The following is a 17,586-nucleotide window of genomic DNA, read 5'->3' as shown; positions in this document are numbered from 1 at the left end:
ATAACTATTATGTCGACTAAAAGCAGTCTCCAATCTACGCTTGACCAAAGGTACCTTTTCCGAGGTAATCTCAATGATTTCCGCTCAGTAAAGCTTACGCTCACCAACCTCTTCCCAACAAATAGGAGATCGAAACTTACATCCATACAAAGCCTCATAAGGTGCCATCTCAATACTAGCGTGGTAACTATTGATGTAACAAAACTCAATCAACGGCATAAAGGTATCCTAACTATCCTGAAAATCAATCACACACATCCTGAGCATATCATCCAAAGTCTGAATAGTCCTCTTAGACTGACCGCCAGTTTGAGGATGAAAAGTGGTACTAAAATCCAACCGAGAACCCAAAGATTCTTGTAACGATTTCCAAAATCTAGAGGTAAAAACTGAACTTCTATCTGAAACAATCGACACTGGTATTACCATGAATACTAACAATCCTGTCAATATACAACTGTTCCAATCTCAAAGCTGAAAACGTAACCTTAATCGGTGAAAGGTGAGCCGACTTGGTCATACGGTCCACAATCACCCAAATTGAATCATACCCTTTCCGGATATGTGGTAAACCAACCACAAAATACATAACAATTCGTTCCCACTTCCACTCCGGTATAGGTAGTGGTTGAAAATAGCCAAACAGTCTGTAGTGTTCCAACTTCACCTACTGGCAAGTCAAACACTTAGACACAAACTCTGCAACATCCTTTTTCATTCTGCTCCACCAATACGTACCCTTGAGGTCATGGAACATCTTATTAGAACCCATATTAACACTGTAAGTTGACTTATACGATTTCTTCAAAATCTGGTCTCTCAAACCATCCAAATGTGGGATGCACAGTCTAGAACCGTATCTAAGAACTTCTTCAACAAACACGAAATTAGAATTCCTATCCTGAAGAACTTTGTCCATAATTCGTTTCAATTGTGGATCCTCAACTTGTATAGCTTTAATATAATCAATCAAAATAGGTTGCACTTGTAAATATGCTAACAAACTGCCACCCTATGAAATCTTAAAACAGAAACCTGAAGCCAGTATATTAGACCACTCACGAACCATGGGTCTACGCCCAACCTCAGAATTATAAGCCAAACTGCATGAAGACTTTCGACTCAAGGTATCGGCTACCACATTACCCTTACCCGGATGATATTGAATGGTACAATCATAGTCCTTCAGTAACTCCAACCATCTCCTCTGTCTCAAATTTAACTCATGTTGATAAAATATATATTTCAAACTCTTATGATCAATTAAAACCTCGCAAGTCGCACCATACAAATAATGCCTCCAAATGTTTAAGGCAAAAACCACAGCTGCTAACTCAAGATCATGAGTAGGATAATTCACCTCGTGCTTCTTTAATTGACGAGAAGCATAGGCAATCACCTTACCATGTTGCATTAACATGCAACCCAAACCAATCTGAGAAGCATTATAATACATTTTGAACCCCTCAATGCCAAATGGCAAAGCCAAAAAAGGAATTGTAGTCAAAATTCCTTAAACTTCTAAAAACTTGACTCACACTTATCCGTCCACTCGAACTTAACACCCTTCTGTGTCAGTTTTGTTAACGGTTCGAGAGAAATCCTACACGAAACGACAGTAGTAGCCAGCTAACCCAAGAAAAATTCTGATCTCGGTAACTGACTTTGGCCTATGTCAATCCATGATTGCCTCAATCTTCTTCGGATCAACCTTGATCCCATCTTTCAACACCATGTCCTAGAAAGGTAACCTGATCCAACCAAAACTCACATTTAGAAAACTTGGCGTACAACTGGTGCTCACGTAACGTCTGTATCATAGTCCATTAATGGTAAGCATGGTCCTCCTCGGTCCGAGAATAAATCAAAATGTCATTAATGAAGACGATAATAAATTAATCTAAGAACGGCTTGAAAACCTGATTCATCATAAACGTTGCTGGTGCATTAGTCAACCAGAAAGACATAACCAAGAATTCAAAATGCCCATAACGCGTTGGAAAAGAAATCTTAGGCACATCGACATCCTGAATCCAAAATTGGTGATACCCGGATCTCAAGTCGATCTTGGAAAACCACTTTGCACCCTGCAACTAGTCAAACAAATCATCGATGCGAGGAAGAGGATATTTTTTCTTGCCAGTAACCTTGTTCAATTATTTATAATGAATACACATCCGATAGGAACCATCCTTCTTCTTAACAAATAGAACAGGAGCACCCCATAAACTAATACTCGGTTTGATAAAACCGTTATCCATTAACTTTTGCAACTGTTCCTTCAACTTTTTAAGCTCAGGAGAAGCCATCCGATACGTCGGTATCGAAATAGGAGTTATACCAGGAACAACATCAATATAGAATTCAATATCATGTTCAGGTGATAATCCAAGTAACACCTCTGGAAAAACATCAGTGAACTCATTCACTATCGGAACGTGGTTCACATTACCAACGTCAAAATTCACATCACAAACCACATCTAAGAAACCTTGACAGTCGTTGCCCAACATCCGCTTCTCCTTAATAGCATATATACATTTTTTAGGTGTCTCTACCTTCTCCCCTTGGAAAGATAAAGGCAAGTCACTCGGGACTCGAAACATAACCGGCTTCTCTCAACACTCGATGGTAGCATAGTGGCGTGATAACTAGTCCATACCCAAGAAAACATCCAAAGATAACACGTCAAGCAAACAAATCTCTACCATGAATAACCACAAAATAAGACGGATAAACAATATCAACCTCACATCAGACATGGATGTAGACACAGATAAATGATCAAGCATACGAGACAGTGTCATATCCAATTTTCCAGCAAAATACGAAGACACAATAAAATGGGCCGCACCTACATCAAATAGCACCAAAGCATCAATAAATAATATCAAAATAATACCTTAAACCACGTCATTCGATGCATGAGCATCTTGAGGAGTCAAAGCAAAAACTCTGGCTTGACCCTGACCCTACTACTGTGATGACTGACCAGTACTATATCTATTAGAACCGCGAACACCATTACCTCAGCCTCCATAACCACGTCCTCCAGAACTACCGCCCCGCTGGCTAGCAAAAGAAGCGGCAGGTTGAGAAAACCCTACCGGTGAAGAGAATGCTGGTCTTTGTTGCTGGAACGATTGCTGAGCAACATTAGTTGAAGACATATGTTGCCCTGACATCGGACACTCTCTAACAAAATAACCCAACTGGCCACAAGCATAACAACTACCTGGTACCACATGGCAATCTCCATAATGCCGACGCCTGCAGTTTTGACCAAAAGGAACACTAGAACCTCCGTAATTGCTTAAATATCGTTTAATCATGCCAATGAGTATTCAATTTATTAACATCAGATTATAAACATTCAATACACCATTTTAATCATACTAATCATATTATAAATTACAACCCATCAATCATATAGTTTTAGTCATAGAAAACCCTAAGTCATGCAATTTTACACAACAAACGTCAAAAACGAAACCATAAATTGAAAGGGTGAGAAATCATTATCTAAATGTGAAGAACAACAGGGTAAACTAGAGGTTAAACCCTAGTTTAAAGGTCTGGACCAAAACGTAAACAATTCATCAAAGCACCCGGGAAGCACAAGAACGTAGAATTAGTGTAAATCTTGCGAATAAGAAGTAAAATCATGTTCTAATCGAATGGCACAACACTCGAACTTGTTAGAACGAAGGAAAATTTCACTTTTAATGTGTCTAGCCATTTTAGGGTTTGTAGGGTGAATGGAGATAGGGATACAAGTTAGGCAGCCTCTGGCGCGACGTGCCACTAGAAGGCCACCCCCCCCCCCCGGGTCGCCCAAACTCCCTCCAACGTGCGCCGACTTGCCTCTAAGGCCCAAAGTTGACCCCCTAGGCCCAAGGCACTAAAAAACAAGTCCAAAAGACACACTGAAGGTCTCACGAGGCAAAACATGATTCCGAGGAATCGAAACACACATCAAACAAGTCACAGCAACACTGAAATGTTTGTCGGATCAAACCGGAAAAACATGGGGTATTATAGAGTTCTCCAAGATGCCAACATTCCAGAATCTCAATGGTCCGAAGAAAGTGCTGCCGAAATTCTATTCCTTTGGGAGAAAAGGTTGAAAGCTCTTTTCCATAACCAGATGTACCGAAAACGATTGGCGAAAACTTTCAACAAAAAGGTCAGAACAAAGGAGGTCAAGGTTGACGATCTTGTTCTAAAATATACACGCTATTTGTTGAATGATCTCAGAGGAATGTTTAAGCCAAATTGGGAAGGCCGTACTTAGTACAGAAAATGTTAGGAAAAAGTGTAGTCAGAATATAAGGAAACGAATTTGCAGAGCCAAACAACATTGAAAAGATCAAGTTTTTCCATGTCTAAAGACACAATTAAAAAAAAATATCCCGATGAGTTGAAAATCCGCAAAGGATGACTCAGGAAAAAATTAGGGATAACTTCAATAAGTTGAAAATTCGAAAAGGACGACTTACCGACAAAAGGCGAGCGAGAGGCAAAACAATCAATTACGAAAATCCGCAAGGACTAATTGACGATAGGGGAATGATCGCTTAAAACAGAAAATATCTCAATTGTAATGATTAGAGCATCTTCAAAGGACTCTTTAAAATTAGCAAACTCTTTAATTTAGAGAGTTTGGCAATAAATTAAAATTCCAATGAACTCTCTATTTTTTAAATTTAGAGAAGAGAGTGAAAATGGCTCTCCACATGTAGAGAGCCATTTTTACTCTCTACTTCAAACCTTAAAAGATCAAATTTTAAATTTCAAAAAATAAATTAGTTAGTTTTACTTTAAAATATATATTATTTTTAATATAAAAAGTAAATAAATAAATAATTTTAAAATAAAAATAAATTTATATTAATATATATTATTAGTATTACTTTTTGTAAAAATCAAATTAAATAAAAATATTATTATTAAAGAAATCATTGAATTAATATTTAATAGTTTTATTATTATCTGTAAAAATTCAAAATTTAAAATTAAATGCAGAGAGCTCATTGGATCAAAAATAAAAATAGCATTCTCTATTTTAAAGATGCTCTTTATTTTATTAAAAATGCTCTTTAAAGTAAAAAGCACCATTGGAGATGCTCTTTAAAATAAAGAGCACCATTGGAGATGCTCTTATTCAGTGAATTAATAAAATAGATCTTTATTAAACATTCATGTTATGATTATTTAGCAGCGCACGTTTCTAAAAAGAACGGACAATATAAAAATGATTAAGAGACTATAGATATATAATACTGCCTCTTTAATTGTCCATCTTTAGTTGTCTATTTGTAAATTAAGATAATTTTTAATGGCTTGTCTTATAAATTTACCCCTTACTGTTAATCTTTATATCTAGTAATTAAAATAAAAATATATATTTTCTAATTTGGGTGTTATATTTTAAATGGACAAATGGAGTAGAAAGAAAAAGAAAATGAAAAGTAAGTAAAGATGATTGGACAGTGGTTAGTGGGACCAGCAAACTGGCAAAGAAGAGCTGGAGTGTGGGGAGTGCAAGTTATTGAGACATTAAAGTATTATTAATATGTTTTTGTGTTTCCTTTTGTTGCTTCCATTTGGTTGTTCCAATACAAAGAAACAAATGTACTGAGAAAACAAATGTACTGGAAATATACTACTATTTTTTTGTTCTGAATATGCTTGATTTGAAGTACAGTCTCTAAAGATTTCACAGTCTTTAATCTTTTCGCTTGTGTGTTTTTGCATTTGATTGAGTTCTGGCTATGAAATCAGGTGAGTTAATGTTAATGGAATGCTTCTAAAATGCTCAACAAATTTATTTTTTTGTTAAAGTGAATGCCATTATTTTCTTGATCCATGTGCAGTGTAGGCCATGTTTGTCTTTTCATTTTCTTTGAATCGACTTTAGATTTCATTGCAAACTGTTACTGTGTAGGATCTGTTCAGTACTTCTTCACTAACATAGATTTAAATGAAATAAGAATAGCAAACAAATGTTGCTATGAACCATAGTTAGTGTTTAAAGAAGGAATTAGATTATGTTTTTTTTATCCAAATGCAGAGTTTCAACTCTGCCTCTGCTTGTGTTTGCCATTCAAAGTTAACCATAAAATCCAAAATGTGAAGTTGAAGTTTAAATTTTGAGCACCAATATTGGTTGTTCATGTTATCTAATGCAAACTTGTAGAAGTAAAATTGTTATTTACATTCTCAGTTTCCATATGTTTTACTAAATAACTTTGCCTAGCCTTTCGACTTTCAACACATTTTTCTTAACATAATACCATCTGTCATGGTGTTGTTATGATGCTTTTTTTTGTGACTTCATCTGTGCACATTTTGTCATAGTCAGCTTTATTTTTCTGTGAAAGCATAACCTGCTACAGTAGCTCATAAATGGAGTTAATAGTCTCAGGTTTTGCACAGCATGAGGATTCATCTCCAGGACCGAGTTTGGATGGAAGTTTCAGGAAGTCTAGCTCTGGTTCGTTTTACTGCTCTTTTTTTTTTTTTCCTTAGGTATCATTTTGTTATATGAGGTCCACTTAGCTTATGAAGAATTTTACGGTAGTATTCACATTCTCCCTCATCGCTTCAATCCGTAATCTGTCATAAATTAAGGGCCTGTTTTCTGAAATTTTAACCTTTGAGCTTATTTTAATTCTCTAAATTTAACAAGTTTCTGCTATCATATTTTGATATACTTGACAATATTTATAAAGTGCCTAGAAAGAATAAACAGACTTCATATACTCACATGTGGAGAGTACTTTCTTTGCTTTTTTCTGCTTTCTTTTACCTTATAGAAAGAAAGTTTGCAAAAGAGGACAACTTTGTGGGTTAGTATTTAGTTTAACTAAATCCTAGAAATGGTAGGAATTACTGTTGCAGCTGTGATTTTTCCGAAGGAGTACAACTGGGTGACTCTAGGCATGTCTATAGTTAATGCTCTCTACAAGTAGATCATTTTTTAGCAATTAGCTTGTAATTTAGTAAGAGTTTGTTTATGACCTTGTTGACCTGATTAAGGATCAGTTTAATGGACACATAAATATCTAAAATATAAAAAACACAGGTGCTTTAGCCCTTTAAGCATGGATACTGGATTTTCCATAAGTTGACAGAAATGAGAACTAAAAGTAGTCTTGCAAGTTGCAATAAAAGCATGTATAACAAACTTTCACAATGAGTAGACACGGTTGGAGGGAAAATTTTCATTTAGTTTAGGAAGCTAATAGCTTGAAATTTGGCTATGTGAATTGTTGATATTACATAAAACTGTTGCAATTTCATGTAGCAGAAAATGTTAAGCAGCCTTCTCATTGAAAATCGTAGTGGTACAACCTCGAACAATTCACAGGGGCTTTTATAGAAAAAACAACTTATCAGGGTTTCTTATAAAAGAACAAGGAAAACTAAAATCCGGTCTAAGGATCATACTTATAGGTCCTTGGGCTTCATATCCAAGGTTCAATCCTCTGGGCATGGCACCTAAAGTTAGCTCGCATATTGCACAATTTACCAAAACATTAGTTTGTTAGACTGAAAACTAAATGGAACTTATTAAGAGCATGGGAATCTATGGACCCATGCTAATAGAAACTTTTAAAATTTCATCTTGTAATGCTGTTTGATATTTTCAGCCATTTCGCCTCCGCAATTTTTTATTACTAACAGCAATGCCAATTATATCTATGCATCTTCCTACAGAAATATACTGCAGATTTTTCTTTGTTTCTAATAAATGCAGGGGTTGGTGACTAATATGATATTTGTATTTCTGATGATGCAGTTATCTCTACCCATAGTGTCTCTAGCATCTCCACTTCAAGCAAGTTTGTTCCAACTTCTAGAAGAGTGCGCAAGGCACTAAGAGATTATACAAGGAAACTTGCTGATTTTGACTTATTTAAGCAAAGCATCGAGGATTGGGTTATGGGAAAATTGCATGCAGATTCAACCAATGAGGAGCAGCCTTTCAGGTCTCCTTTCTCAATAGATGAACTGCGGAGGCTTGATTTAGCTTTGGAGGGGGTCCTATTTCAGCAATTATGTCGTATGCCATGCTCACCTTATGCTTCAAATGATACGAAAGAAGACGAGTATTTTGCCATAGAAGATTTTCTTCATACTGTTGTGGAGGGTCTATGGCGTACATTTTGGCATAAAAGTGGGCCACTGCCTTTCTTTCTATCTTGTCCATGTCGTCCTGGATCAAAGTTTTATACTGTAGATAATGCAATATCAAGGGGAAAACTTGAAGAGCTTCGCGGTTTAGCTTTAATAACAAAAACCGGAAGTGATCCGCAGGTCCATTGGGGACAAGTTATGGAGCTTACCTTATTTAGACCAGATATATTATCGGATAACGAACTTACAATATCTGCCAGTTGCATATGTGAAGCCCTCTATTATGGCATTCATATACTTATTGCTAGGAGTTTGAGCAAGCTTGATACAGTCAGCAATGATTCTGTATTCCTTTTGGTTTTTGATTCAAAATTTGGCGGTGTGGTAAAGATTGGTGGGGATCTTAGTAGACTTCAGCTGAAGTCATCTGATCCATACCAATCTGTGACTGAATGGATCAAATTTCATGCGGAAGTTGGAATTTCATCTGTTGATCGGGTGTGGAATAAGCTAGGTAATGCAAACTGGGGGGACCTAGGAACTCTACAAGTTCTTTTGGCAACTTTCTATTCCATTGTCCATTGGAGTGGACCGCCAAGGAAATCAATATCCTCATTGGCTTCAGATCATAGCCTTCGTGTTCAAAGGCATAGGTTAAAGTTCTGCCTTGGTGAAAATGAAAATGGTTTGGTTCCTTTTCAGCCGGCGTTAGACCAAGGAGAAATTGTACAACTGGACCAAATTGATGATCCTTGTAGAAAGCAAACAGCAAGTTTGATGCTTAGGCAGGGTGAAACATTAATATTGGATGACCTGCAGCAGGGGCATAGGAGTTTCCAGATTCAAGATTGTTTTGTTGGAGGGAACAACTATCTATATAGTGCTGTTTCGATAGAGTGTCCAATGGAGTTGTTGAATTTATATGTGGGTGCTCACCCATGTAGACTAGAGCCATCTTGGGAAGATATGAGCTTGTGGTACCAAGTGCAGAGGCAAACAAAAGTTCTAAACATGTTGAAGCAGCAAGGAATCACAAGCAAATTTTTGCCAGAAATAGTTGCCTCAGGTCGAATATTGCACTCTGGTTCATGTTCGAAGCAGAGCCCTGGCGGACGTTGCAATCACCCACGGTGTGGAACCCCAATCCTTGTGACATCTCCAGTTGGCGATCAACTATCGTTTGTTATAGCACAGGAGGGGTTGTTTTCCGCGGAAGAAGCAGTTCGCTGCTGCCGAGATTGCTTAGCTGCTCTCAGAAGTGCAGCATTGGCTGGAGTTCAACACGGTGATATCTGTCCCGAGAACATAATACGTGTGATTGATCCCCGAGGACCAAGCAACAGAGTGTTATATGTGCCAGTTTCGTGGGGGCGGGCAGTTCTGGAAGAGAGAGATAGTCCAGGAATAAATCTACGGTTCTCGTCATCACATGCACTTCAGAACGGGAAACTCTGTGCATCGTCTGATGCTGAAAGCCTTATTTACCTCCTGTTTTTTGCTTGTGGAGGAAGTATAAATCAGCAAGATTCTATAGAATCTGCGTTGCAATGGAGGGAAAGAAGTTGGGCGAAGCGTTTGATTCAGCAGCAACTTGGTGAGGTTTCAGCTCTGCTGAAGGCATTTGCTGATTATATTGATAGTCTTTGTGGAACCCCTTATCCGGTTGATTACGACATTTGGTTAAAAAGGCTAAATGGGGCTGTGGATGGCTTAGCAGATAGAGGTAAAACCGTTGAAGAACTAAGCATCAAAGATATTGCAGAGTGTTCAGGAACTTCCTATTAATTATTTTGACCAGGATAGGGTTTCCTTTTTTTGTGTCAAAAATTTAAAATTTATGTTCATTATTCTACCCCATAATTAACTAGAATGAAATGCAAATGTAATTTTTTCAAAATTCACTAGTTTGTCACATGATCTCACACTCAAAATCCTCATTGCTAGCAGCACTCAGGTAGGAAATAACACTGCAGCGAAAATTTAACTTTGATTAGCTGGAAACATCTTTAAACAACAACCTATTCAACGTTCAATACTCGTAGATTTACAGCATTGTAATAAAAGACAATTACAGTCGACTAATATCAAAACAAATCCTAAGAGTTAGGAACCAATCAAAATCAAATATTTGGCAAACACTTCAATTCAACTTCAACATCAAACTTGTATCGACTTTATATGAGTTCTGGGAAGAACAAATCCAGCTCTTCTTTCCTCAAATGAATATTCAATTTCTTCAGCAACTTCTTTTGATTTTGATACTGGTAGAGGGGCTGGTGTGAAAGCTGTTTGCATTGGAACAGACACCGTTGAAGGTGTCGTCGGCACAGGGATTTGCATTGCCTTGGGAGTTCGGTTCTCCTCGTCTACTATGCAATGTTTCTTCAACGGAGTAGTAAAAGCTGGTTCATTAGTTGAAATTATCTTCTTAATAGTCTCATCCTGTGCTGTTGTCGCTTCTTCTAATACATTGGCTTTTGAATATCCTGTGAAAGAAACAGGTGAGAAAGGCTTCCGCAGCATTGGTGACTCTGGTTCATGAGCATTTACAGCATTTACAGTACTGAAAGGATGCTTTTTCGCAGGAAGACCAGCAATATCCAACCCTCTCCTACCTATACAGTAGTTAAAACAAAATGAAATACGTGGCACAGAGATGTATACGAATACAAAAGGAATAGATGTTATATGGATTTCTACTTTCTTTAAAAACAAAAGCACTTACAGGTTCCTTCCCTGAACTTAATACAATCGACTTCAAATCAATTCAATCCATATCATAAAGTGGGGTAATATTTAAGCATTTAAATTACAAATGCGACAAGTTTAATATTGATGGTTTTCCTTCTGTAACACATTAGTTGACAGTCAATAATTCACCCTAAGCAAATGGAGTAGAGTGCAGACAAATACAAAAAGTTAGATGTTTTACAGTTTTCTTTAAATATAATTAGCCTCGAGTGTACAAATACAAAAAGTTAGATGTTTTACAGTTTTTTTTTTAATATAATTAGCCTCTAGTTAGATGTTTTACAGTTTTCTTTAGATATAATTAGCCTCGAGTGTACAAATACATAAAATTAGCTGTAAGTTAGATGTTTTACTGTTTTCTATAAATAAAATTAGCCTCAAGTGTACAAATACAAAAAGTTAGATGTTTTACAGTTTTCTTTAAATATAATTAGCCTTTCTTTGATTTATGCAAATATTAGTGGACAGTTAACAAAAAAAGAAATTAAAGATGCCAAACCTACTTCTTTGACAATCAACAATTAGAAAAATGTGAGGAACCGGTTAGTCTTCTTCCCCGACCTCAAAAAGGAAAATTGGCGAGCCGTTATTGTTCAGTTTCAAATATATCATCTTCAGCAAAAGACAAAAGGATAAGAGAGGGCAAAACAATAAGTATTTAGCAAAGATCTTGTGGACTACCAATGAATATGCATTGTCAAATTTTAATAAGAAAAAAAATATACCAGCTGATAGTGCTGAAAAGCCATCATCCTGCCTGTGATTTACAGGATCATGTTGATTCATTCTGTCAAGTTTTTTTCCCGGACGTGAATGTGGTGTAGTAGTTTGATGCATTGCTCCCCCAAGGGAAAGTCTTCTGTTGCTTACACCTCCAGTTGAAATCCTAGACACTTTTTTGGCACATCCCGTCTTTGAAGGACTGGGTTTTGACCCATACAGTGCTTCTTGCTCTGCTATCAGCTGTCCTTGCAATTTCTTCTGATCCTATAGAAAATAAAAGTCAAAACAATTGAAATGGCAGGTCCATATACCCTTACAAATCAGCAAACAGAAAACCCTTAGGAATTTGACAAGCTGAAAATCAGCATAAGAATATTTATGGCAGGTCTATACCCTCTGCCTCCGCCTTTCCTCCTCTTTCTCCTGTCGTAATATGTTATACTCCTCAAGCATTGAAAGCAGGCGAACCTGGAAAATTAGCAGGTCATTCAGATATTTTTTCTGCACAAATGGAAGCAACTACAGGCACCCAAGAAATAGAAAACACTATAAATATTAGACTTACACCATCGTATAAAAATTGAATGTCTCTCTCCTTTTCCCATGCTATGGTTTTTAAAGCCAATGCCTCTACCATACCTGAACCAACATAAAGCAACTAAATATGAAACGATAAAATTAAAACAATGATCATGATGAAGGCAGTCTAGATAGACAGTTATAGAAAGACCTTTAACAATCAAGTACAATATATCAGATACAAAAAAAAAACACAAAATACACCTTTACAAATTGGAGGAGAACAAACTTGTCAAAGCAGTCAATACAGATGAGTTGGCACTTGTAATACCCACTCCACATTATGTTTCAAAAAACTAAACCCAGATGCATCTATTGAATTCTTTTAATGAATGCTATCAACCACAGAAAGGGCAAATACCTGGAAGTTTATTAACCAATGCACGGGCTTTCTCAGCACGTTTTAGAGTAAGATGGGCTCCTCTCCCAGCATTGTATCGGTTCTCATCCTGTACAAAAGCCAACGAGAGTCATTTGAATAGAAATTTAAAATAAAAGCTAAGGCCTAATAATATGTGGAGATAAATTGGAAACTTAACCCTATTATACTCCTCAAGCCAGCATTCCTCTTCACAAGCAACCAACCATTTCTCAACCTTTTCAAGTATTTCTTTTCTGCTAAAAGCTTCTTCTTTAACATTACCAATTTGAAGTTCAATCTTCTCAAGGACGCCAGCAGGATCCACATTTCCTGCAACATAATGAACAAAACAAATGTTGAAATGAAAGAGATGTAAGCAATAAAAGGTACATTGATATATATTCAAGATATGTACCAGATTCTATGGCTTCTACGGCATATTGTATTGCAGTATCTAGTTCTGGAACCATATGTGTCTTGCGACAGATCTCTTCCAGCTCTGACCTCTTCTTCAGAACAAGATCTTTCATCTTGCTTGATTTCAACTGTTCCAACCGAATTACTTCTTCTTGAACCTGCAAATCAAAGTTTCATGATCTTATCATCCAAACTTTAGAATTTGCAAACAAGATACCGAAATAAATAAACACAAGCCTGTAAAAGTCGTTACCCACATTATTGATGAAGTCCACAGATAAAGTGTTTGGTTCGTTAATCTCATGTTCTGCAGCAGCTATATTACATGTAATATTCTGGAATACTTGCTGCTCTTCAATTGGGGTATCCATCAAATGCCATAATTCCAGCATTGTTGTTGCAAGATCTTGAAGCTGTAATCAATGAAACCATCATTACAGAGGGCAAACCTTTAAGATGAAACATAGGCTGAAAAACTTAGAGCAATTTACCTTTTGCATTCTTTGTATTTTGACCTCCCGCAATTTGATTATTGCAGTAGCCAAGTTCTGAATTACAACAGTACTAATGTTCCTTGACCCTTCAGTATTACCAAAACTTGAGTGCACTTCATTAAGAGTTTGATTGAAATCAAAACCAAGCACTAAGCAAAGTGAGTTTAAAGTATCGAGATGCTCCTGCACCTGCTTCAAGCGATCACTCTGTGACAGAGATGAGATCGGTGAGTAACAAACAAATAGAGCTCCTAAAATTGGATGCAAAAAGTTAAAATAAATGGAGGAATAAAATTGACCTTCTCTTTCTGAAGTGCATACAGCTCCTTGTGTAACTCTTCAAGTTTTCTCAAAGAAATATCAGTTTCATCAACAAAAATACGATCAGCCGACCCATATATCTCATTTGAGATCTTCTGTATTTCTTCTAAGACTTCAAGGAACTGATTCCTTCTGTCTGATTTCCTTTTCCGCATCTCCTCAAGTTGTGGAAGAATTCTTTGAAGTTCTTCCTTCAAGGTTCCAGCACTTTGATCAGCCTGCAGCAGATATTCAACTTAGAGCAAGCCTGTACCAAAATTAACTGTAATCTGACCAATTTTATACTATGTCACTTCAATATGTACACCAATTATTAAATATTGCAAGAGGGTATGGCGGTCATGTTTCAAAGTGACCTGATTTAAGTGATTATCTTTAGCTTAATTTACATCATACGATTAATCCTAAAAGAGATCATATTTATCCACTAAATTGTAGTAATCTTGTCTGCATCTTTCCTTCAATACTATTAAACGGCAAGCCAATCAAAGTTGGTATTGTTTTGAAGTGCTAAAAAATAAAGTTCATATGCTTCACATGAGCTCTAATGCCATTGCACAATTATGGTTATTAAACTTGATGATGATTCTTTAGCAGTTCAGGCATAACCAGAAAAAAAAAAGTTAAGACTGATCAATGGTTTGTATGCTAACCTGGCGAATATGGACAGGAAGCTCCCCCATAGAAGAACAGACAGCAGCAAGTTCAGCTTCAGAATCAGCAATAGCCTGTCTAAGTTGAGCCCTGTTCCTATTAGCATGGTCCACTTTTCTTCTATAAACTTCAAGACATTCTTGTTCCACCTCCAACAACAATTTATCTCTTTCTTCATCTGTCTCTCCAACCTCATCCCATATTATCTGCCATTTTGTTTTGCATTACATAAACATCTTATATTAAGCAAAAGATTACATAAAATTGTATGTATATGCAAACAAACCTGAAGTTCATAAAGAAGGGATCCACACGTGGTTTCCATTTGTAGAAGCTGATTTGACATCAAACCCTTTTTCCTGCACCAAAAATTAGAGGAAACAATCGGTCAATAGCACGGACACTTCATTCGATTAGCGTATTCTGTTTGGGAGCCTGAAAATTTGGAAAAGGCGTGCTTTTTTTTACCTTTTTTTAGCAATCGGAGACCAAAACTCAGATGAACGTACGGCGCTGCTGTGTTTAGGGTTAGGAAAAGTGGAATTAGAGGTTCCGTTGATGGCGCTGCTGTGAAACGAAGAGCGAGAGAGAGAGAGAAACGATTAAGGAAAAATGCGACCGTTAGAATGAGAGAGAAGAGCAGCGGATTTTAGTTTATTTATTGTTTTGGATCCGCTTTTTAAATCCAACAACATCATTTTGAATTTCAAAATTTTCCATCCCCATCAGCCCACGCCTCTTAATTGTCTGCTTCCGTTCTCATTATGGTCTTCAATCTTTACCCTAATGGACGGTTGTGATCACGTCAACTTTTGGTGCAGTACGGTGTATTTCAGTTGCCAAGTGCAGCTCCATGTCCGTTTTTCAAAGACTTATTTAGACAAAACACGGTAATTAGCAAATGTAATTCCATTTCATACGACCATAAATTTACCATTTGCGCTTCTTTTTTCTAGTTTTATTCTTTTAATTTTTAAAAAATACGATCTCTGCTATTTTTTATCTCTAAATATATTTCTTCTTAAATAAAACAACAACTTAAGGCAGAGGAGCAAACGCCAATGCGCTCCAACAATGACCGCTCTAGACGACAGCGACGAACCGCTCCTCCAGACGATAGCGGTGGTGCTCTGACTATAATTGGACCAATTGGCGGTGGAGAAGGAGGAGTTAAAAATACCGGAGATGGCGGTAGGGGAGAAGCATTAATATCACCACCGTCACTAGCGCCGCTATTATCTGGTGAGGGAGGAAGAGGAGGAGTCCAATTAGTAATTCCTTGAATTTTACTGTATTTAATTATTTTTCCATGTTTAATTTGTTCATACGATTGATTAGTTAGTTGAATTCTGTATTTTTCAGGTTTCAAAACCGATCAGGAGACCAGTTCCGGTAGATATGTATCCGACACTAGTTGTCTTTATGTTTACGATCGGTCTCGTTATTACCGCTTCCTTCTTTATGTAAGCTCTCGATTCAGTTTTTAAAATTTTGATGATATTCATTTTTTAGATCTAGATTTTGTGTTGGAGTAATGTAGTTTGATGTAATTTCTTTGTATTAATCAATTAATTTGTCGTGTTGCTAATTACCATATTTTTTATTTTGTTTTAATTCAGATCTCATAATTATAATTTACATGTTATTTGTCATCAGTACCTGAATTATTACTTGTATCTGCAACTGTGCTACTAGTTTAAGAGCTTATGTTCAATGCCATTTGAGTTTATAACAGCTAAAAGTTGGATTAATATGTTATGACGTGGGATTTCTATCCAACGGTTCAGAAGATTTCTAAGTTACCGTGAGTTTTGAAGGACAAACAGTCGAAGATGGAGGACCTTCTGCCGCCATGATGAACAAATCGAAATTGGAAATTAGATCAACAGTAGTTTTTGATTTGTAATTTTATGAAAAGGTTCTATTGTTGGTTAACCAATGGTTTACTAATGGTTAACCGATAATGGAGCTGTTTGTGGGGCTGTTTGTATAACTTTGATTTTGAAATTTAGAAATGAGCAGATGCGATTTTTTTGGTGTTGCACAGCCTGTAATCTTAGTATTTGAAGAAATGCTTATAAGAATATCTCTTGATGTATGTAATGTTTTGGGTGTTAGGTAACCAATAGTTAATGTTGGGTAAACCATTGGTTAACTTGTAAAAAACAATTATTTTTATCATTTATAAAATCGTTAGTAAACTATTGTTGAATTTTATTTTTGTTGCTAGTTAATCGATGGTGTACTAATGGTGCACCAATAACTTAGTTTTTGGGGCACTGTTAGTAGACGTTGGGGTAAACGTTGGTAAACTTGAATTGTGTATTTTAAACACACTATACTTTTTAAAAAAATAAGAATTTTATTTTTAGAATTCCGTTAGTGAACTGTGAGTAAACCGCTCATAAACTTATAGTTAATGAATTTTTAGTACATCATTAATAATTTTTTAGTAAATTTGAATTTTGCATATAAAACATAAATTATTTTTTAGTATACTGTTGGTAATCTGTTAGTGTACAGATGGTTAAGCAAACTGTATTTCTGAGATTAAAAAAAATATTTTTGAGAATAATAAAAGTCATTTTTGTAAAAAAAAGTACAAACTATATTTTTCAAAAACAGACGTTGAGTTAGTATTCTTAAGAATATTTTATCATCTTTTTGGTATATGTCAAAAAAACCTCTTTTTCAAAACTTTTTGAAATCGCCATCCATATCCATCCGGTTCTGATTACTGGCTAAAACTAAAGGCATACATCATTTGACCCCTAAACTATATATTTTTATTATTTAAGACTCTTAAACTAATTTTGTATTTTATTGGACCTCATAACTTTTTTTTGTTCTATTTAACCCTTCAACTGCTATTTTTTTGCCGATCTCACCTTTTTCATTCAACGTGGCAAAAGCGCGTGTTTTCAAATGCTTTGAAGCGCATGAAGGATAATTGAAATGCATAAATTGTTCTATTTAACCCATAAATAACACTATTTTGTTCTACTTGACCCCATAACTTATTTTATTTTCCTACTGCACCTTCAAATTTTTAATGTTTACCCATTTAACCTTCTCGAGAATATAATTACTTAATTTTCAACCATTTTATATCAAGCATGAATGATTAGAATTGATAAATCACTG

General features: G+C 36.0%; 2 protein-coding genes across 4 annotated transcripts; one reads left to right on the top strand and one right to left on the bottom strand.

The window, feature by feature from the left end:
* The first annotated feature begins 5,540 nt into the window (after positions 1 to 5,540).
* On the top strand, positions 5,541 to 10,043 carry LOC126655179 (uncharacterized). Of its 2 annotated transcripts, none has more exons than XM_050349209.2 (3): positions 5,541 to 5,784; positions 6,428 to 6,496; positions 7,805 to 10,043. In XM_050349209.2, the coding sequence occupies exons 1-3, from the start codon at positions 5,775 to 5,777 to the stop codon at positions 9,925 to 9,927; spliced, it is 2,202 nt and encodes a 733-aa protein (XP_050205166.1). In that variant the 5' UTR covers positions 5,541 to 5,774; the 3' UTR covers positions 9,928 to 10,043. The 2 variants fall into 2 exon arrangements, with proteins under 2 accessions (XP_050205166.1, XP_050205165.1); XM_050349208.2 differs by having other exon boundaries at positions 6,422 to 6,496.
* A 67-nt stretch (positions 10,044 to 10,110) lies between these two features.
* LOC126655180 (65-kDa microtubule-associated protein 3) lies at positions 10,111 to 15,118 on the bottom strand. Of its 2 annotated transcripts, XR_007632971.2 has the most exons (14): positions 14,911 to 15,118; positions 14,729 to 14,801; positions 14,442 to 14,648; positions 13,767 to 14,006; positions 13,465 to 13,674; positions 13,231 to 13,386; positions 12,972 to 13,131; positions 12,735 to 12,886; positions 12,557 to 12,644; positions 12,182 to 12,255; positions 12,010 to 12,084; positions 11,619 to 11,880; positions 11,397 to 11,505; positions 10,666 to 10,757 (listed from the first exon to the last, which is right to left on the bottom strand). XR_007632971.2 is itself a non-coding variant. In XM_050349210.2 (13 exons), the coding sequence occupies exons 2-13, from the start codon at positions 14,786 to 14,788 to the stop codon at positions 10,300 to 10,302; spliced, it is 2,142 nt and encodes a 713-aa protein (XP_050205167.1). In that variant the 5' UTR covers positions 14,789 to 14,801; positions 14,911 to 15,117; the 3' UTR covers positions 10,111 to 10,299. The 2 variants fall into 2 exon arrangements, 1 of the variants encoding a protein (XP_050205167.1); XM_050349210.2 differs by lacking the exon at positions 11,397 to 11,505 and having other exon boundaries at positions 10,111 to 10,757; positions 14,911 to 15,117.
* Between the last annotated feature and the right edge of the window lie 2,468 nt (positions 15,119 to 17,586).

The sequence above is a fragment of the Mercurialis annua genome, linkage group LG7 (assembly GCF_937616625.2).
Source record: "Mercurialis annua linkage group LG7, ddMerAnnu1.2, whole genome shotgun sequence".
In the NCBI taxonomy this organism is placed as follows: Eukaryota; Viridiplantae; Streptophyta; class Magnoliopsida; order Malpighiales; family Euphorbiaceae; genus Mercurialis; species Mercurialis annua.
The sequence above is the reverse complement of the archived record's forward strand: the minus strand, read 5'-3'. Positions and strand labels throughout refer to the sequence as shown.

Bases quoted from the DNA above. Each gene is read 5' to 3' on its own strand.
- LOC126655179 (XM_050349208.2), top strand. The intron at 6,497-7,804 runs GTTCGTTTTACT...CTGATGATGCAG, and splicing joins TTTCAGGAAGTCTAGCTCTG to TTATCTCTACCCATAGTGTC.
- LOC126655180 (XM_050349210.2), bottom strand. From the start codon at position 14,788: ATGTCAAATCAGCTTCTACAAATGGAAACCACGTGTGGATCCCTTCTT. The intron at 14,007-14,441 runs GTTAGCATACAA...TATCTGCTGCAG, and splicing joins TTCCTGTCCATATTCGCCAG to GCTGATCAAAGTGCTGGAAC. The intron at 10,758-11,618 runs GTATATTTTTTT...ACTACTGTATAG, and splicing joins CTTTTCAGCACTATCAGCTG to GTAGGAGAGGGTTGGATATT.